At 43.3% G+C, this 16,760-nt stretch overlaps 1 protein-coding gene across 1 annotated transcript in view; it reads left to right on the plus strand.

Moving 5' to 3' along the window:
- LOC120943026 (interferon-induced very large GTPase 1-like) overlaps positions 1-12,393 on the plus strand; it is a 31,045-nt gene extending 18,652 nt beyond the window's left edge. Inside the window, exons 4-6 of the mRNA XM_040356077.1 lie at positions 4,498-4,572; positions 5,332-5,376; positions 6,987-12,393. Coding sequence (XP_040212011.1) covers positions 4,498-4,572; positions 5,332-5,376; positions 6,987-11,728 — 4,862 coding nt within the window. The 3' untranslated portion in view covers positions 11,729-12,393. The remainder of the gene's footprint in view (positions 1-4,497; positions 4,573-5,331; positions 5,377-6,986) is intronic.
- The last annotated feature ends 4,367 nt before the right edge of the window (positions 12,394-16,760 follow it).

Consider the following 16,760-nt stretch of genomic DNA (forward strand, 5'->3'; position numbering starts at 1 on the left):
AAACATAACCGGGCGCCAACAGGGCTCCCCAACCCCCCCCCCCCCCCCGCCACCCCCCCAAACACGGAGGAGGGCTTGTATCCCATAACAAAACCCAGCCCTCAGGCCGGACATGAGGGCAATGAACAAGCGGCTATCCGCCTCTTGATGAAAACAGTCAAGGAACCTGAGAATCCATCTTAGGATAGGAGTGTGTGGATCACCCGGAGCCCCGGGGGCGCAGTTCTTAGGGAGGAAAGCAAAAAGACAAAAAATGGGGGAGAAAAAACAACAGGAAAAAGCGGGGAGAGAACACATAGGGTCACAGCAGGGTGTGTAGGCAGTGCTGCGGTGAGTCAGCTCCTGAAGGAATGAGGGGGGGGCATCCCCACAGTCAAAATCAGCCGGGGGAGTAGGTAAGAGGGGGATGTGGGGGGGGGGGGGGTCCATCCTCAGCAGCATAGACAGGAGTGGGGGAGACGGAGGGGGGGGGGCCAATCGTTGAACGGGTCAGTAAAGCAGGGGGGGCAGCCCATCCAATCTCCCCAACCAGCAATAGGGGAAGGTGTGTATCCCGGGCCTCGGATACTGTGGAGGTGCGCGGCTTCTGACCACAAGGGTTCAGGCAAGGAGTCCCGCGGCCACCATAGGGGAGAGAGTAGCCCCAAATAACTCTCAGGCAAAGACAGTAGTCCCCCAACCCCCCGCGGGGAGCCCCCCCAGCAGCTTACTCACAGTCAGGCAACAAAGGAACCGAAGGGTAAAAATCCAGGTCATCCTCTCGGGAGGGATTCAGCCCAGGCCGCGGCGTCTCTCGGTGAAGTGAAGAACTGCACCCTTTCACCGTCTTGAACCCGGAGCCTAGCGGGGAAAAGCATGCTATACTTAACCCCTCGATCTCTCAGCATGGCGCGGACATGGTCAAAGGACTTGCGCTGGCGCTGTGTCTCCACGGAGTAGTCAGGGAAGATTAGGAGCCTGGCATTTTGAAATTTGAGTTCTCCCTGCAGACGCGCAGCTCTGAGAACGGTGTCACGGTCCCGGTAATGAAGGAGTTTGAAAATAAAGGTGCGCGGCGGCGAACCTACAGGGCCCCTGGTCACCGGGATACGATGGGCCCTCTCGATGGAGAAGTAGGGGGAGAACCGGGCTCCGGGGAGGAGAGCTGGAAGGACCTGCTCCATGAAGGACGCCGGATCGGTGCCCTCTGCGCCCTCGGGGAGCCCCAGGACCCGCAGATTGTTGCGGCGGTTCCTATTCTCGGCGTCCTCCGCCCTGTGCTCAAGGACTTTCACTCTTGACTTCAGGGCCTGGATGTCAGAATGGTGGTCTCTCTGAGTGTCCTCCAGGTCCGAGATCCGTCTTTCCGCTTCCGACACGCGGTCCCGGAATGCATCCAGATCGCGGCGTATCAGCGCCGTTTCCGCCTGCACATGGTCGATCTTCACCGTGAGGGTGGATTGGCATGTGGAGATCGCCGCCATGAGGGCCTCAAACGCCTCCGATCCAGCTTGGATCCCGCCGTCCCGTGGGGAGTCCACGCGATCCGCCATGCGGTTGGTTGGTGCGGGCGGCCTAGGCCCAGTGTTCGGTGGAGTGCCCGCAACAGCAGTTTTACGGCGAGTCTGACTCCCCTTGTTGTTCCGGCGCATTCCCCAGGAGACAGGGCAAAAAAGGGTGAGGAAGGAGCCCGAATTCCACACAGGATCAAGGTAGGAAGGAGTCTCAGAGCGGGAGCTCGGCAACTACACGTCCGCTCCCATCGCCATCTTGGACACGCCCCCCGTAAATGACGTTTTTAACGAACGGTGCATGCGCCGTCCGTGAACGTATCCCAGTGCGCATGCTCCAAATTACGCCGCAAATAGTCAATGCTTTCGACGTGAACGTAACTTACGCACAGCCCTATTCACGAACGACTTACGCAAACAACGTAATCGGTGAAAAATTCGACCCTGGCCCGACGTCCATACTTAACATTGGCTACGCCTCATAGAGCAGGGGTAACTTTACGCCAGAAAAAGCCTTAGAAGATCTTTCATAGTGTAGTAGATAATGGTGACTCAAAAAAGCATATTTAATCCCAGCAGCTCAAAGAATCCCCATTATAGATTATCTCCTGAAGGTACATATGGATCCGGTAAACCCACCTGGTAGGCCCATAATTAGTGGGATCAGATCATTAACATCTAGGATTAGAGAATATATAGATTTCATTTTGCAAACGCTGGCAGTACATACTCCTGCGTATTTAAAAGACCGAAAGCAAGTATTAAATGAATTGAAGAGTATTCGCAGGGCCGTCTTTAATATGGTTTGGGCCCTGGGCAAACATTATTTTTGGGCCCCCCTCCAGCTTATTTTGGGCCTGGCTGGTTCACATGTATGTGTTTTGGCGGCCCTCATTTGTGCAGGCACAGTACAGCAGCCCATTGAACTGCAGGTAAGTCACAGCAGACAGCAGAATAGACAGACAGTGCTGTATTTCATTGCTTGATGGGCATAGGTGTGCCGTGTGCGCATCCTATTACACGAGGCATGCGCTTTTCTTTGCAGGAAACGCAGGCATGGCGGCCCATTTAAATGAATGGGCTGCTGTGCCTGCGCAAATGTGGGCCGCCAAAACACATACATGTGAACCAGCCAGGCCCAAAATAAGGCCATCAAGCAGTTAAATACAGACAATTTTGAGTTGATTACATTATTGAATAATTTTTATTATAATTATATTATTATTTGTTATAATTATTTATAATTATTTATTATATTATAATTTATAATTTTGTTTTTAAAAAAAAATCATACCCGGGATGCCTACTAGACTCTTGTTTGGCCAGATTTAAGTGAGTTATTCCTAAGAATTACAGGCCTACAGTATAAAACGCCAAATTTCCTTGCAAATAATGGTACCGCTTTCAGCACCTTTTTTCTAAAATAATCATACCGCCAGGGAGGTTAATGGCTGTTGAGTTATTTTGAGGGAACATCAAATGTACACTGTTATACAAGCTGTACACTCACTACACAACATTGTAGCAAAGTGTCATTTCTTCAGTGTTGTCACATGAAAATATAGAATAAAATATTTACAAAAATGTGAGGGGTGTACTCACTTTTGTTAGATACTGTATATGTAAAGCATTGTGTAAATTGAAATTAAAAGTACCTGTAATACAATACTTGTAAACAAACCAACCAGGGTTTTGGTTGACGTCATTTACCAAATATGGACATGGCCATATTTATTCAATTATGCCAGCCAGGATGCCCACTAGTGTTGAGCAGAATACGCCATATTCGATTTCGCGATATATCTCGAATATATAGTCGAATATTCGAGATATATTCGCTAAATTCGAATATTCGTGATATTTTATCGAAATGAAATCATTGCGAAATTTCGCTATTGCGAATGCGAACATAATTGCGAAATTTCGACAAATGCGGAAGGAGCACTCTGATTGGCTCAGAATATTCGTGATATTTTATCGAAATTTCGCAAAATGCGAATGCGATATTTTTTGCTGAATTTCGACAAATGCTGTAGGAGCACTCTGATTGGCTCAGAATATTCGTGATATTTTATCGAAATTTCGCAAAATGCGAATGCGATATTTATTGCGGAATTTCGACAAATGCTGTAGGAGCACTCTGATTGGCTCAGAATATTCGTGATATTTTATAGAAATTTCGCAAAAATGCGAATGCGAAATTGATTGCGGAATTTCGCCAACTGTTTTAGGAGCGCTCTGATTGGCTCTGATGCAAAAGGGCGGAGAAAATAATCGCTCAATATTCCTATTGCCGAATATTCGCATTGCGAATATTCGGCAATATAAAATGATCGCTTCAGCTACTCGGCCCAAGGTCTCTAATCATACCAGCAATGCTTTTAGACGTCTATGGAGATCACTAGGATGTGATCTGTTTTAAAAATGAAACTGAAAAAATCGCTCTGATGCGGAAGATAGGGCGAAGAAAATAATCGCGCGATATTGCGATTGCCGAATAATCGCATTGCAATTTTTCGGCAAGATAAAATGATCGCTTCAGCTACTCGGCCCAGTGTCTCTAATCATACCAGCAATGCTTTTAGACGTCGATGGAGATCACTAGGATGTGATCTGTTCTAAAAATAAAATTGAAAAAATTTGAATATTCGGAATAGCGAATATTCACCGCGAAATTCGAAATGTATCGCGAATACTCGAATATGCCATATTCGAGCCGAATATTCGCAATACGAATATTCGTGAGCAACACTAATGCCCACCCACCAGCTTGGGATCAATGTGGAAAAAGATGGCGGATTGTATATCAATCATATGGTGGCAGTAGTTACCGTATATGTTTTCATATGTAAAGCTCCCAAGATCTTTAAAGGAAAGAGAGCTAAGCCACCTGTAAAGAAAATAAATAATTTGAAGCCAACAGCGGTAACCTATTTTGATGTCGGGTCAGGTTCTAAACCTAAAGAAGAGAAAAAGGAAAGTACAAGTCAGATGTGTTTTATTCCAGGAACTTCAGAAGAAACCGAAGAAACCTCAATTGAAAAGAGAGCACCCAAACGGAACCTAGACCAACCAGAACAAGGTAATCTAGCATGTGTCATTATTGCTTATTAACAAGTGCCAGCCTAGGACTAACAATTAGCCCGGTACATCCTACATACCAGTCTAGATATATGCCCACAACCAAATGTTACCAGACTGAACAGAATGGAGGAATTACAAACAAGTGGCAGGCAAAGTTCTTTAGCATCTATCTCCCCCACGAGATATGGACTATCCTAAACACATAGGTTGAAGCCCCTGACAGTTTTGTGCCCTCTTTTTTTTGCCTAGCTCCTGGTCTAGTACTGCTTACACCACCACCATAGGTGTGCACAGCCTTTGGCATTAGGGTGTGCACTCCAAAGATCAAACACACTCTACCGATCACTCACGATGTTCATTCAGAAAGGGAAGGGGCCGGTAAAGGGCATATTTACTGGCACCTTCCCTCACTCATCCTAAAACATCCACAGCAACAACTGGTGGGAGAGGGAGGAAACCGGCAGTGCTATGGGGGGAAGAAGCGGGAGCCAGGTCAGTAGGGGGAATCTGTTCTGCACAGGATGATTAGGGTGTGCCTGGGCACACCTGGCACACCCTGTGCGCACGCTTATGACCACCAGATTAATACTTTCAGTGAACCTTTAATATTTCGTGCATAGTTTGCCACTTTGGGGTATCTTATTGTTTCTCACTGTATACTTTATGTATACTTTATGTCAGGGAAGCACTATTTTGCAAATGTCCTGAAAGCATCATATTGCAGGTAAAATATAATCTGTTCAATTTATTTTACCAGCTACTCCAAGCAACAAGAAACTAAGATACAACAATCCTGAGCCAGGTAAGAAAAATTTTTGAGGTGAAGGTAGTATGTCACTAAAAACATAGGGCCAGATTCACAAAGAGATACGACGGTGTATCTACTGATACGCCGTCGTATCTCTGACTTAAACTGGTCGTATCTATGCGCCTGATTCATAGAATCAGGTTACGCATAGATATGGCTAAGATCCGACAGGTGTAACTGTGTTACACCGTTGGATCTTTTTTTCAATTTGAAAATGGCGCGGGGGGCGTTCCCGCTGATTTACACTGAATAATATGTAAATCAGCGAGATACGCAAATTCACGAACGTACGCGGACCCGACGCAGTTTCTTACGACGTTTCCGTAGCGGTTTTCCCGGCGTATACTTACCCCTGCTTCTATGAGGCGCAGCCAATGTTAGCTATAGCCGTCGTTCCCGCGTCGAGTTTGGCAAGACTTTTGGTTTTGTCCCTTTTTATACAGTATGCATGCTTATATTCTGCCTGCTTTGTTAGCTGCAGTTTGGCACTGCATGTTGTTGCTCAATCTGTCATCTATTAGTACCCCTAGATCCTTCTCCATCCCTGATTCTCCCAGCTGTTCTCCACCTAGTGAATATTTTCCATTTGTGTTTTTTGACCCCAAGTGTATAACTTTACATTTCTCCACATTAAACCTCATTTGCCATTTGTCTGCCCACTCCTTTATTTTATTTAGGTCATTCTGCAAAATGTCTATGTCCTGATGAGAGTTTATTACTCAGCTTATCTTTGTGTCATCCTCAAAAACTAAGACTGAACTAGTTATCCCATACACTATATCATTTATGAATATGTTGAATAGAATTGGTCCCAAGACAGAGCCTTGGGGTACCCCACTTACCACTCCAGACCAGTCAGAGTACATGTTATTTATCACTTCCCTTTGGACCCGTCCCTGTAAAAAGTTTCTTACCCAAGCACAAACCCTATGGTCCAAGCCTGCAGACTTCAGCTTATATATTAAGCGTTTATGGGGGACGGTATTAAATGCTTTTGCAAAGTCTAGATACACCACATCCACAGCTCTCCCCAAATTTAGATGGCTGCTCACTTCCTCATAGCAGATTGGTCTGGCAGGAACGTCCTCTCATAAACCCATGCTGATTACCACTAATGATATTCTTCTCCTCAGTAAAACTTTGGATATAGTCCCTAATCATCCCCTCCAATAATTTACCCACTATTAATGTGAGGCTGACTGGCCTATAATTCCCAGGAATATGTCTCTACCCTTTATGGAATATTGGTACCATGTTGGCTTTTCTCCAATCAGCTGATACTAATCCTGTCATTATGCTGTCCACAAAGATTAGGTATAATGGCCTGGCTATAACTTGACTGAGTTCTCTAAAGGACTTTCGGGTGCAAGGCATCTGATAGCCAAGGTATTATTCACTGCCATGGGAACACTGGGAAATATAACAATTTTGATTTTTTTTTTTTTTTTAAATCCTTATTCAGACTTAAATATGGCCCTCACTGCCCTTGCATGGGCAAATATAGTATTGTAGCTTTTTTGACTATACTGGATTTTACCATTTTATTCAAGAAGACTGAGAGGTAAAGTAAAAACATTTAACATTAAACATGTATTTTGTCACAGAACTTTGCATCAAAAGGACCAACTTTCATCATCTAGCAGAAAAAATTAACATGGAACCTCACCTGACTTCAAAATTGACTCTGACGGATATCCTGAGCATTGGCTTAGAGAACGTGCATGACGAATCACCGAAAACTGTAGAGGATCTTCCCTGGAATTACTTAAGGAAACTCATGGCCTCAAACAGGACTGCAAGAGACATTCTGCTTGAGAAAGATCAGTCTACTGGTTTTGATGTATATGATAATGGTGATGATGATGATGAAAACCTATTTAGTGCTTCTATGGTTTCAGGTGGTAATTCATTTATCTCCATTCACCCCCTGGATGTCCTGTGTCTCCTCCTTCATTGCTCAGATAGTTTTCTCCAACAAGAGATTGTAACCAAATTGTCCATGTGTCAGTTTGCCGTCCCTCTGTTGCTCCCTGCTGGTGACGGGTCACACTGCACCCTTATGCTTTGGGCAATGAGGGACATTGTGAAGAAGTGGAGACCTCAGTCATTAGCGGACAGTAAAGGGTTCAGAGAAGAAAATGTGGTGAATACTTCCATGCCAATCTTTTCTTTTGTCAAATTGGGAAAAAGCAAGTTATCCAAATCTAAAACCCTGAACCAAATTCTTAATCCAGCTCAGCTACATAATAACTTCTTCATACATGACAATATGGATGGAGGAAACATTAAGAGGAAAATATCTGATGGACTGGTGGAAATGTCCTGGTATTTTCCCTGTGGTAAGTCTGATGTTTTCCCAGAACACATCGCAGTGACCAACCTACGAGGAGACCTGGAGGCCAACTGGGACCAGTTCACGTTTCTGACAAGAATTTCATCAGCTGTGTTTATATTCATTGAGGATATTTCTGAGAGGGAATTCAGATTGCTATCATCCTGCCCAACCACTGACACCCAGTATTACTTTATTGTTACTACTGGTCCCAGCAAAACCTTGAGTACACATACACAGAAGACCCTTAAAGACTTAATGCCAGTTCTAAAGTTGAAAAAATCAAATATAATAATACATGAAGGCATGGCAAATGAGGCAGCATTTGTAAAAAAACTACGAAGTACTATCGTTTGCTTCTTAAACAGTAAGCCAAAAGAAAAGAAAATGAGAGACCTTGAGGAAGAAACTCATGGATTGGACATCCAAGTGGATGAGAGAGTTCTTGAATGTCAGAAGGCCAGGGAACATGCCAGGAAAATTACAGAAGAAATAACAAATGTTTCCGAGTACAAAAAGAACACTATGAAGTTACAGGGAGATCTCTGGAGACAGTTATCTGAAGTGGAGAAGGAACTTTGCAGAATGACAAGGCAAGGTGGTAAAGACACACAACAATATCAAGATGAACTGAGAAAGAAACTTATTTCACTACATGAGGAACAACATAAGCAACACCTACCCCATGGTTTAATGCTCTTTATTGACGCAATCACTGATTTATCTAAGACTGAGAAACAATATTTTCTGAAATGGATGAAATTTGATCTTAATTCACTTACTAGAGATCATCTTTCTAATCTTCAAGCTGAATACAAAGAAAAATATAACAATAACTTAAGTAATAGGGATGAGCTCAGACAGATAGACCAGAAAATCTCTGACAGTTCTTTAGCAATTGAACATTTCCTACGTGTGATGGAACAGTTTTATGAAGCTGAATGTTCCATGGTTAAAGAAAAAAAAATAGATAAAAGACAATTTATTAGACTACCGGGAATTGCTGCTGATCTCTTGTTAGATGGTTTCCCATTAGAGCTGATAGACGGAGATGCCTCCAACATTCCCCTACAGTGGATAACTGATGTTTTAAATGAGCTGGACTCCAAAACAGGGACAAAATGCAGAATGAGAGTAATCACTGTGCTGGGAGTGCAGAGTACGGGGAAATCCACTCTTCTCAACACCATGTTTGGTCTGCAGTTCCCGGTGGCCAGTGGAAGATGCACACGAGGAGCCTTCATGACTCTTCTTAATGTGAAAGAGAACTTCCAGGAGGAGCTGGGCTGTGACTTCATCCTGGTGATTGACACTGAGGGGCTGAAAGCTCCAGAGTTGGCTTCCTTGGAGGACAGTTATGAACATGACAATGAACTGGCCACACTAGTGGTTGGGTTGAGTGATATCACCATCATCAATATGTCCATGGAAAATACAACAGAAATGAAGGATATTTTACAGATTGTGGTCCATGCTTTTCTTAGGATGAAAGAAGTAGGGAAGAGACCCAACTGCCAGTTTGTACATCAGAATGTGAGCGATGTGTCCGCTCATGACAAGAACATGAGAGACAGAAAGAAGCTTCTAGAACAGCTAGATGAAATGACAAAAGTAGCTGCAGAGATGGAAAAGAAAAGTGAGATAAGAACTTTCAGTGATGTGATGGACTACAACCTGGAGAAAGGCAACTGGTACATTCCCGGGCTCTGGCTTGGGGTCCCACCAATGGCTCCAGTAAATTCTGGGTACAGTGAACATGTGTCCGAATTAAAAAAATATTTATTAGAACTAATGACAAACAAAGAATCTCTGCACAGGCCTTTAACTATTCCTGAATTTATAACATGGATAGAAAGTTTATGGAACGCTGTAAAACATGAGAAATTCATCTTCAGCTTCAGGAACAGTTTGGTGGCAGAAGCTTATAATAACCTGTCTATACAATACTCACAGTGGGAATGGGAGTTCAGAAAGATTGTCCATGATTGGCAGATCCGTACAGAGACAAACATTAAGAATCAGACTGCAGAGATTCTAAGTGATGAACTTTGCTCCAAATTTAAGAAAGAGCTCAACAATTTGTTGATTAGTAAAGAAAGTAAAATGTCAGAATTGCTGGAAAAATACTTTAACAATAAAAATGAAAATGTTCATCTAATAGAACGATACAAACAAGACTTCATTCTGAGCACAACATCCCTGAAGGAGGAATTGAAAAGAAATTCTCTTGTGAAGTTTGATGAGTTTGTTTCAATTCAGAAAGGAAAATTAAAGATTCAGAATATCAAAAATGATTACCAGAAATCTATAGAAGGTAAAATCACAGATCTCCTCAAGAGGTGCCGAGAGAAGAAAAAAAAGCTTAATGATGAAGAGTTAAAGAAGGAATTTCAGGAGATGTGGAAGAAAACACTGACAGATTTAGAGATTGGAGAATTAAACACATGTATTGTCAGCAAATCTATGTTACGGCAGCTAATGAATGACACAAGCAATAAAGGACCAGCTTTAAATGAACACTTACTGGGTGTGAAGGACTTGGCAGATATCACACAATCTGATTTCAAGATGGACGAAAAATATATTGAGAGTAAATGGACCAAGAAACTGAAAGATACAGTTTTAGATAAATTTGGTCTTAGGTACAATGAACATTTTGACAAAATAAATGTTTTTGCTCGTTCTCTTATAGATAACTGTAACACATATATCAGAGGGAAGGTGGAAACTGGAGAGGACTATAGTGACAACTACTGCCTGGAATTACTTAATATGATCAATACAGAGATTTGTAAACAGTCCAGAAATCTTCATTTGTCCTCATGGTTTGAACTGGATATGAAGATTCACATTCTTGGAAAAGCTTCCAGAGAGTTCCAGAAGATGCATGATAAATTCATTAAAGAGAACAATCCAAAGCTGTGTTTGGAGAAATTAAAGCCTGGATATTTAGTAACCTTTATCGGCATATTTCAAGAGAAAGTTTTTTGTCAGACTAAAGCCCAAGAATTCTGTGAGCGGTGTCTAAAACCAGCAATGATGGATCATGTTTTCCACCATCTGGGGCAGAAAATAGTGGATGGAGTAGTGGAATGTTCAGACAAGAAATTCAAGAGTAGAACATTCTTTCAAGATTTTTTACTGCAGGAGCTACTGAAAGAAATGTCCTTCCAGAAATATGTCATCTATATGGGTCACTATGAGGAATATACAAAAGCCTGGATACTGAATCACACTGAAACATATGCAAAGCCACAGGTCCTAAAACCATTACACGAAATTCTGCTCTCTTCATTGGATAAAAACATAAGAGCAGCTCTTAATGAAGAAAACTCTCTTAGAAGTTCAACAGTCTCATATTTTCTGAAAAGTGTATGTGAGATACTAAAGGAAGAATTAGTGATCCCCCAGAATGAGATGCAAGCGGTTGCTTTCCTGAACACGACTGATGTTGGTCAATTTTCATCTGACATTCAGCTCTTCCTCCGAGATACAGAAACAGAAGTCTTATCAGATCTGCAATCTATGGATATAAAGTCTGTACTCTCCAGGGTGACGGTGAAGCCTCAGGATGTATTGTTCAGGAAGGTTGTTGGCTGTGGGAAGCGATGTCCATTCTGTAATGTCCCCTGTGAGGCGGGAGGTGATGAACACAAGGAGCACTTTTCTACCATCCACAGACCCGAAGGACTGGGAAGATACAGGAATAGTATTACTGGAATTTTGGTCACGCATATATGTAGTACAGCTGTTGTATCTAATAGAACATTTAAAAATCCAGCCACAAAATACAAATCACATCCATACAAAGATTATCGTACCATTTATCCAGATTGGGCCATCCAACCAGATCCCAGTATCGAGTCATCAGATTACTGGAAATATATTTTTCTGATGTTTAATGAGAAATTTGCTGAAGAATACAATGCAAAACCAGCAGAAATACCAGAGGGCTGGAAGTCCATCACAAAAGAAAAAGCTCTGCAAAGCTTAAAGAAAATGTTCAATAGCTAAACAGAGAAGACAAACCAACAACGAGAAAATGCCCGGAGCAATGAGTGAAAAGAATAGGCGGAGGGCTTGCATGACAGTGTGAACAGGGGACTGGTAGATGTTAGGGACAGCATGATTGGCCAAGGAAGTGGGGGGCGGAGGAAGGGAGGTTAGAAAAGGGGATGGAGCCCGCCCCCGGGACAATCACCGCGTGGAGCAAAGTTCCTGCCCACCCTCCCCTTAATGTTATTCGTGTCTGTGTGTCTAGTTTGTGTTCGTTGCGTGTTTTGTTCTGTTTGTTTATTGCACAGGTGCCTTTTGGAGGTGTGTCGTGGCAGTGGGTGTTGGTCTCTGCGGGGGAAGGATGATACCTCAAAAAGCAGTTTTAAGGACCTGTCGGTGATATGGGTCCGGAGTAGGGTTGTCCCGATACCGATAACAGTATCGGTATTGGGACCGATACCGAGTATTTGCGGGAGTACTTGTACTCCCGCAAAGGCCCCCGATGTCTGAATAGAATACTTGCCCCCCCGCCGCCGCGGCGTTAATCAGCGCTGTAATGCACGCTGATTAATGCGGCAGAAGCTGCGGCATCATCATCATCTACTAGGTATGTGGGACATGGCTGGATTTATGTGGGGGGGACATGGCTGCAATATATGGGGGGACATGGCTGGATATATGTGGGGGACATGGCTGCAATATATGGGGGGACATGGCTGGATATATGTGGGGGGACATGGCTGCAATATGTGGGGGGACATGGCTGCATATGTGGGGGGACATGGCTGGATATATGTGGGGGGACATGGCTGGATATATGTGGGGGGACATGGCTGCAATATGTGGGGGGACATGGCTGCAATATGTGGGGGGACATGGCTGCAATATATGGGGGGACATGGCTGCAATATATGTGGGGGGATATGGCTGGATATATGTGGGGGGACATGGCTGCATTTGGGGACACATTTAAAAAAAGTATCTGTATACGGTATTGGCGAGTACATGAAAAAAAGTATCGGTACTTGTACTCGGTCCTAACAAAGTGGTATCGGGACAACCCTAGTCCGGAGATTGGGTTTCCAGTTAACGGAGGTTAGCTGTAAGGATTGGTTATGGGGCACTGCTGTCGCGAGTTTGTCTCTGAGCCAGCCGGTCGGCTTGAGGCCTGTCAGCGGATTGACAGAGACCGCAGTGCAAGATATATATATATATATATATATATATATATATATATATATATATATATAGATATGTTTATATTTTATATGGATGGGGATTGAGGTTTTTCCTGCAGAGATCAACACTGGGTGGACTTATGGGATAACAGATGTTCTTATGTTATTGTTAATCTAAAGTTGTGTTAATAAAGAAGGCTGCTACGGCCGGTATTTTCCCCTTTTCTGAAGCTTTTCTGAAGACGCAAAACTGCGAAACGCGTATGAAGCTATGTGGACAGCGCAAGGGGGAGTGTAATTTTAACCAGTGAGACCACAGGTACAGCAGGAGCCAGGAACGCACCCGTACGATAAGCTGGTCAGCGGCTGTCTAAAAGACTGACACTGCCAAAGACACCAGGTGCTGGTTTTAAAGCACCTCTCTTGTGAGTAGTTTTTTATTATGAATTTTAAATAAATATATTTTTAAACGTATTTCACCATGATGAGCCCCTTGGTTTCTTTGAGGCATTGAGGAACATCCTGAGAGGACTCACCAACTTTAACGGAATACGTTTTTGAGGCACATTACCAGCTGGGGTCTGGTGAGTTTGCATTTCAGCAGTTGGTGGTGGTAGCACTTATCTTTGTCGGGTGGAAGAAGTGACAGCACCCTGGATGCATGAAATATAGCACCAGGATTTAAACTCAGCAACACTTTCTGTTTGGACTGGAATTTGTGAACTGGCGCTTACCCATAATTGGGGACGTGTTGCAGCATGAATGCACATGAATTGTGAAAAACGAATTTTTGGCACCAACGCACCTTATTATTATTTTTATATATTAATAATATTATTCATTATTTATATGTTCGCACACTTGTGCATGTATATTCATAATAGTTTATAGACTCACTTATAGCACTTTGGAATATTGTTTCACAAGCACATCATTTGGGGTAGCCATATTTATTTATTTATTTATTTATTTATTTTTGATGGCACAGCATATGCACACAGCATCACGCTAGTACATATGTTCACAAGAGCTGTTTCTATAGTGACCCATCACGTACATCACTGTACTGGATCTAGCACTATATCACTATAGGGGAAAAAAAAAAAAATTTTTTGGGTAAACTAAAAAAATAAAAATAAAAAAATAAAATATTTTTTTCTAAAAAATAATAAAAACATTTTTTTTTTTTATATCACATTATTATACCAGCGCAGTACCAACACCTTTTTAATTTTTTCACCTAAACCTCATAGAAGGTTTATACAGCACTGCAGCAGGTCAATATAGTATTATTTAGAACTTATTTTTGCGCCGGTGACAATCACTTTTCCTGCATTCAAAAAATTGCTGCGAAAATACCGTGCAAGATAAAAAGTTGCAACAACCGCCATTGTATTCTCTAGGGTCTTTGAAAAAAAAAAGCATATATAATGTTTTGGGGTTCTATGTAATTTTTTAGCAAATAAATTATGATTTTTACATGTAGGAGAGGAATGTCAGAATTGGTCTGGGTGCTCCAGAACACCTGATGGTGCTCCCTGCATGTTGGGCCTCTGTATGTGGCCACGCTGTGTAAAAGTCTCACACATGTGGCATCGCCATACTCGGGAGGAATAGCAGAATGTGTTTTGGGGTGTAATTTGTGGTATGCATATGCTGTGTGTGAGAAATAACCCGATAATATGACAGAAACCAGAATTTATTTTTTATTTTTACAGAATTTTCAGTCTTTTTTCTTTTATAGCGCAAAAAATAAAAACCGCAGAGGTGATCAAATACCACCAAAGGAAAGCTCTATTTGTGTGAAAAAAAGGAAAAAAATTTCAGATGGGTACAATGTTGTATGACTGAGTAATTGTCATTCAAATTGTGAGAGCACCGAAAGCTGAAAATTGATCTGGTTAGGAAGGGGGTTTAAAGGAGTTCTCCAAGCTAAAACTTTTAACCCCCGCTGTGCCCGGGCTGTAAAACTATACAAAATAAACTTTCACTTACCTGCCTACGATCCCCCGTTGTTCCGATATCGCCGTCCCGTTCTCCGGTCCCGGTCTCTTCCACTTCCTGCGGGTCGGTGACTCACAGTGCGCTCAGCCTATCAGCGGCCGCGACGGGACATTGCTGCGGCCGCTGATAGGCTGAGCGCACTGTGAGTCACCGACCCGCAGGAAGTGGAACAGACCGGGACCGGAGAACGGGACGGCGATATCGGAACAACGGGGGATCGTAGGCAGGTAAGTGAAAGTTTATTTTGTATAGTTTTACAGCCCGGGCACAGCGGGGGTTAAAACTTTTAGCTTGGAGAACTCCTTTAAGTGCCCAGTGGTCAAGAGGTTAAATAAAATGTTCCCATTCTCTACCGTCTTTCTTGTTTTTATAAGGCTCTGCACAAACTGTTGCCAGGGCTGTCTTTTCCATTGGGCACGCTGGGAAGTTGCCCAGGGGCCCCACTTGCCTGGGGGGCCCCCCCATCGGCTGCCAAGCAACCCCAGTAAAAAAAATGGTGGAGAGCAGCGGGTCAGAACTGTAGAACTGTATCATGTCTACAGTCTATGAGGAAGAGTCTGAAGAGGAGTCAAGAGTGGGAGCGCCTCCGGGATGGGGGTCACGGGAGAAGTCAGACATGAGGAGACAGTAGGATAAAACCAGAGCAGCCAAGCTGGAGCCATCTGACTGAGCCGTGCATGTTGCACCTGAGAGGAGGTCAGTGATAGCGCCGCCAGGCCAGTCTAAGGGGCAGGTGGTTGCTGATGTAAGGGGGGAGTGAATACAAAAATATTAGTGACCCCCCTTACCTTAGTGTATTTACTCTACGGAAGGTGGTCTCTGGTCACCAGAGTGCCCCACACATCAGAGTTCCTGGTGTTCCCCTTTACATCAGAGTCTGCAGGATTCTCCCTTACAGTGCAAGGACCCTGATGTAAGTGGGAACTCTGATGTAAAGAGAAAGCAGTGAACTCTGATATAAGGTAGTCTCTGGTCACCCTCCACATCAGAGTTCCCCCTTACATCATGATCTGCAGCGTTCCCCTTTACATAAGAGTTCCCTTTCACTGTAAGGGGGAATCCTGCAGATTCTGATGTAAGAGGAAACTCTGAGAAGGCTGGGTTATAGTAACCTAACCTTCATGTCAATGAAGAAATTTGTAAAACTTTAATTTTAGGTACTTTTTTTTGCAGTGCCAGAAAAAAAAATGTGGTTCTGCCAGTAAATTTCATGATTTTTGTCAGTAAATTCTTGTGCACGATTGTGTAGACAGGGCCCCAGTGCACTGTATTGCCCGGGGGCCTATAATGCTCTTAAGATGCCACTGACTGTTGCCACTATATTAATGTTGAATAAGATTAATAATGTACAGTAATGTCATCACTAGATCTCTGTGTAATATAGGCAGATCATGTCTGGTGGGAGGGGCCGGTACATGGCTTCCTAAGAAACATCCCAGCCCCCGACCTCAGTGAGTCCTCCCAGGAGCCCCGAGACTGCATTCACACTTCAGCGTTTTGAATCGTGGGCAGATTTGCCGTGATTCTGCCTGCAATTTACAAAGCACCAATGCACACCTCCCAACTTTTTGAGATGGGAATGAGGGACACCTATCAGCAAAAGTATGCAGGAATAGGACACACCCCTTGCCACGCCCCCTTAAAGGAGAATTGTATAAAAAAAAAAAAAACAAGATTGGTTAACCCACAAGGGCTTTTTTTTTACCACTACTATTCCTTTATATTGGCTTTTGGAATTTACAAATGCAGCAATTTAGAAAATCAGACGAAAGGTTTAGCACTAGGAAACACCTTTTGAAAGATAAAAAGTGCATTTTATATACAACTATATCAGGGGTCTCCAAACTGCGGCCCGAGGGCCAGATGTG

The sequence above is a fragment of the Rana temporaria genome, chromosome 6 (genome assembly GCF_905171775.1).
Source record: "Rana temporaria chromosome 6, aRanTem1.1, whole genome shotgun sequence".
NCBI lineage: Eukaryota > Metazoa > Chordata > Amphibia > Anura > Ranidae > Rana > Rana temporaria.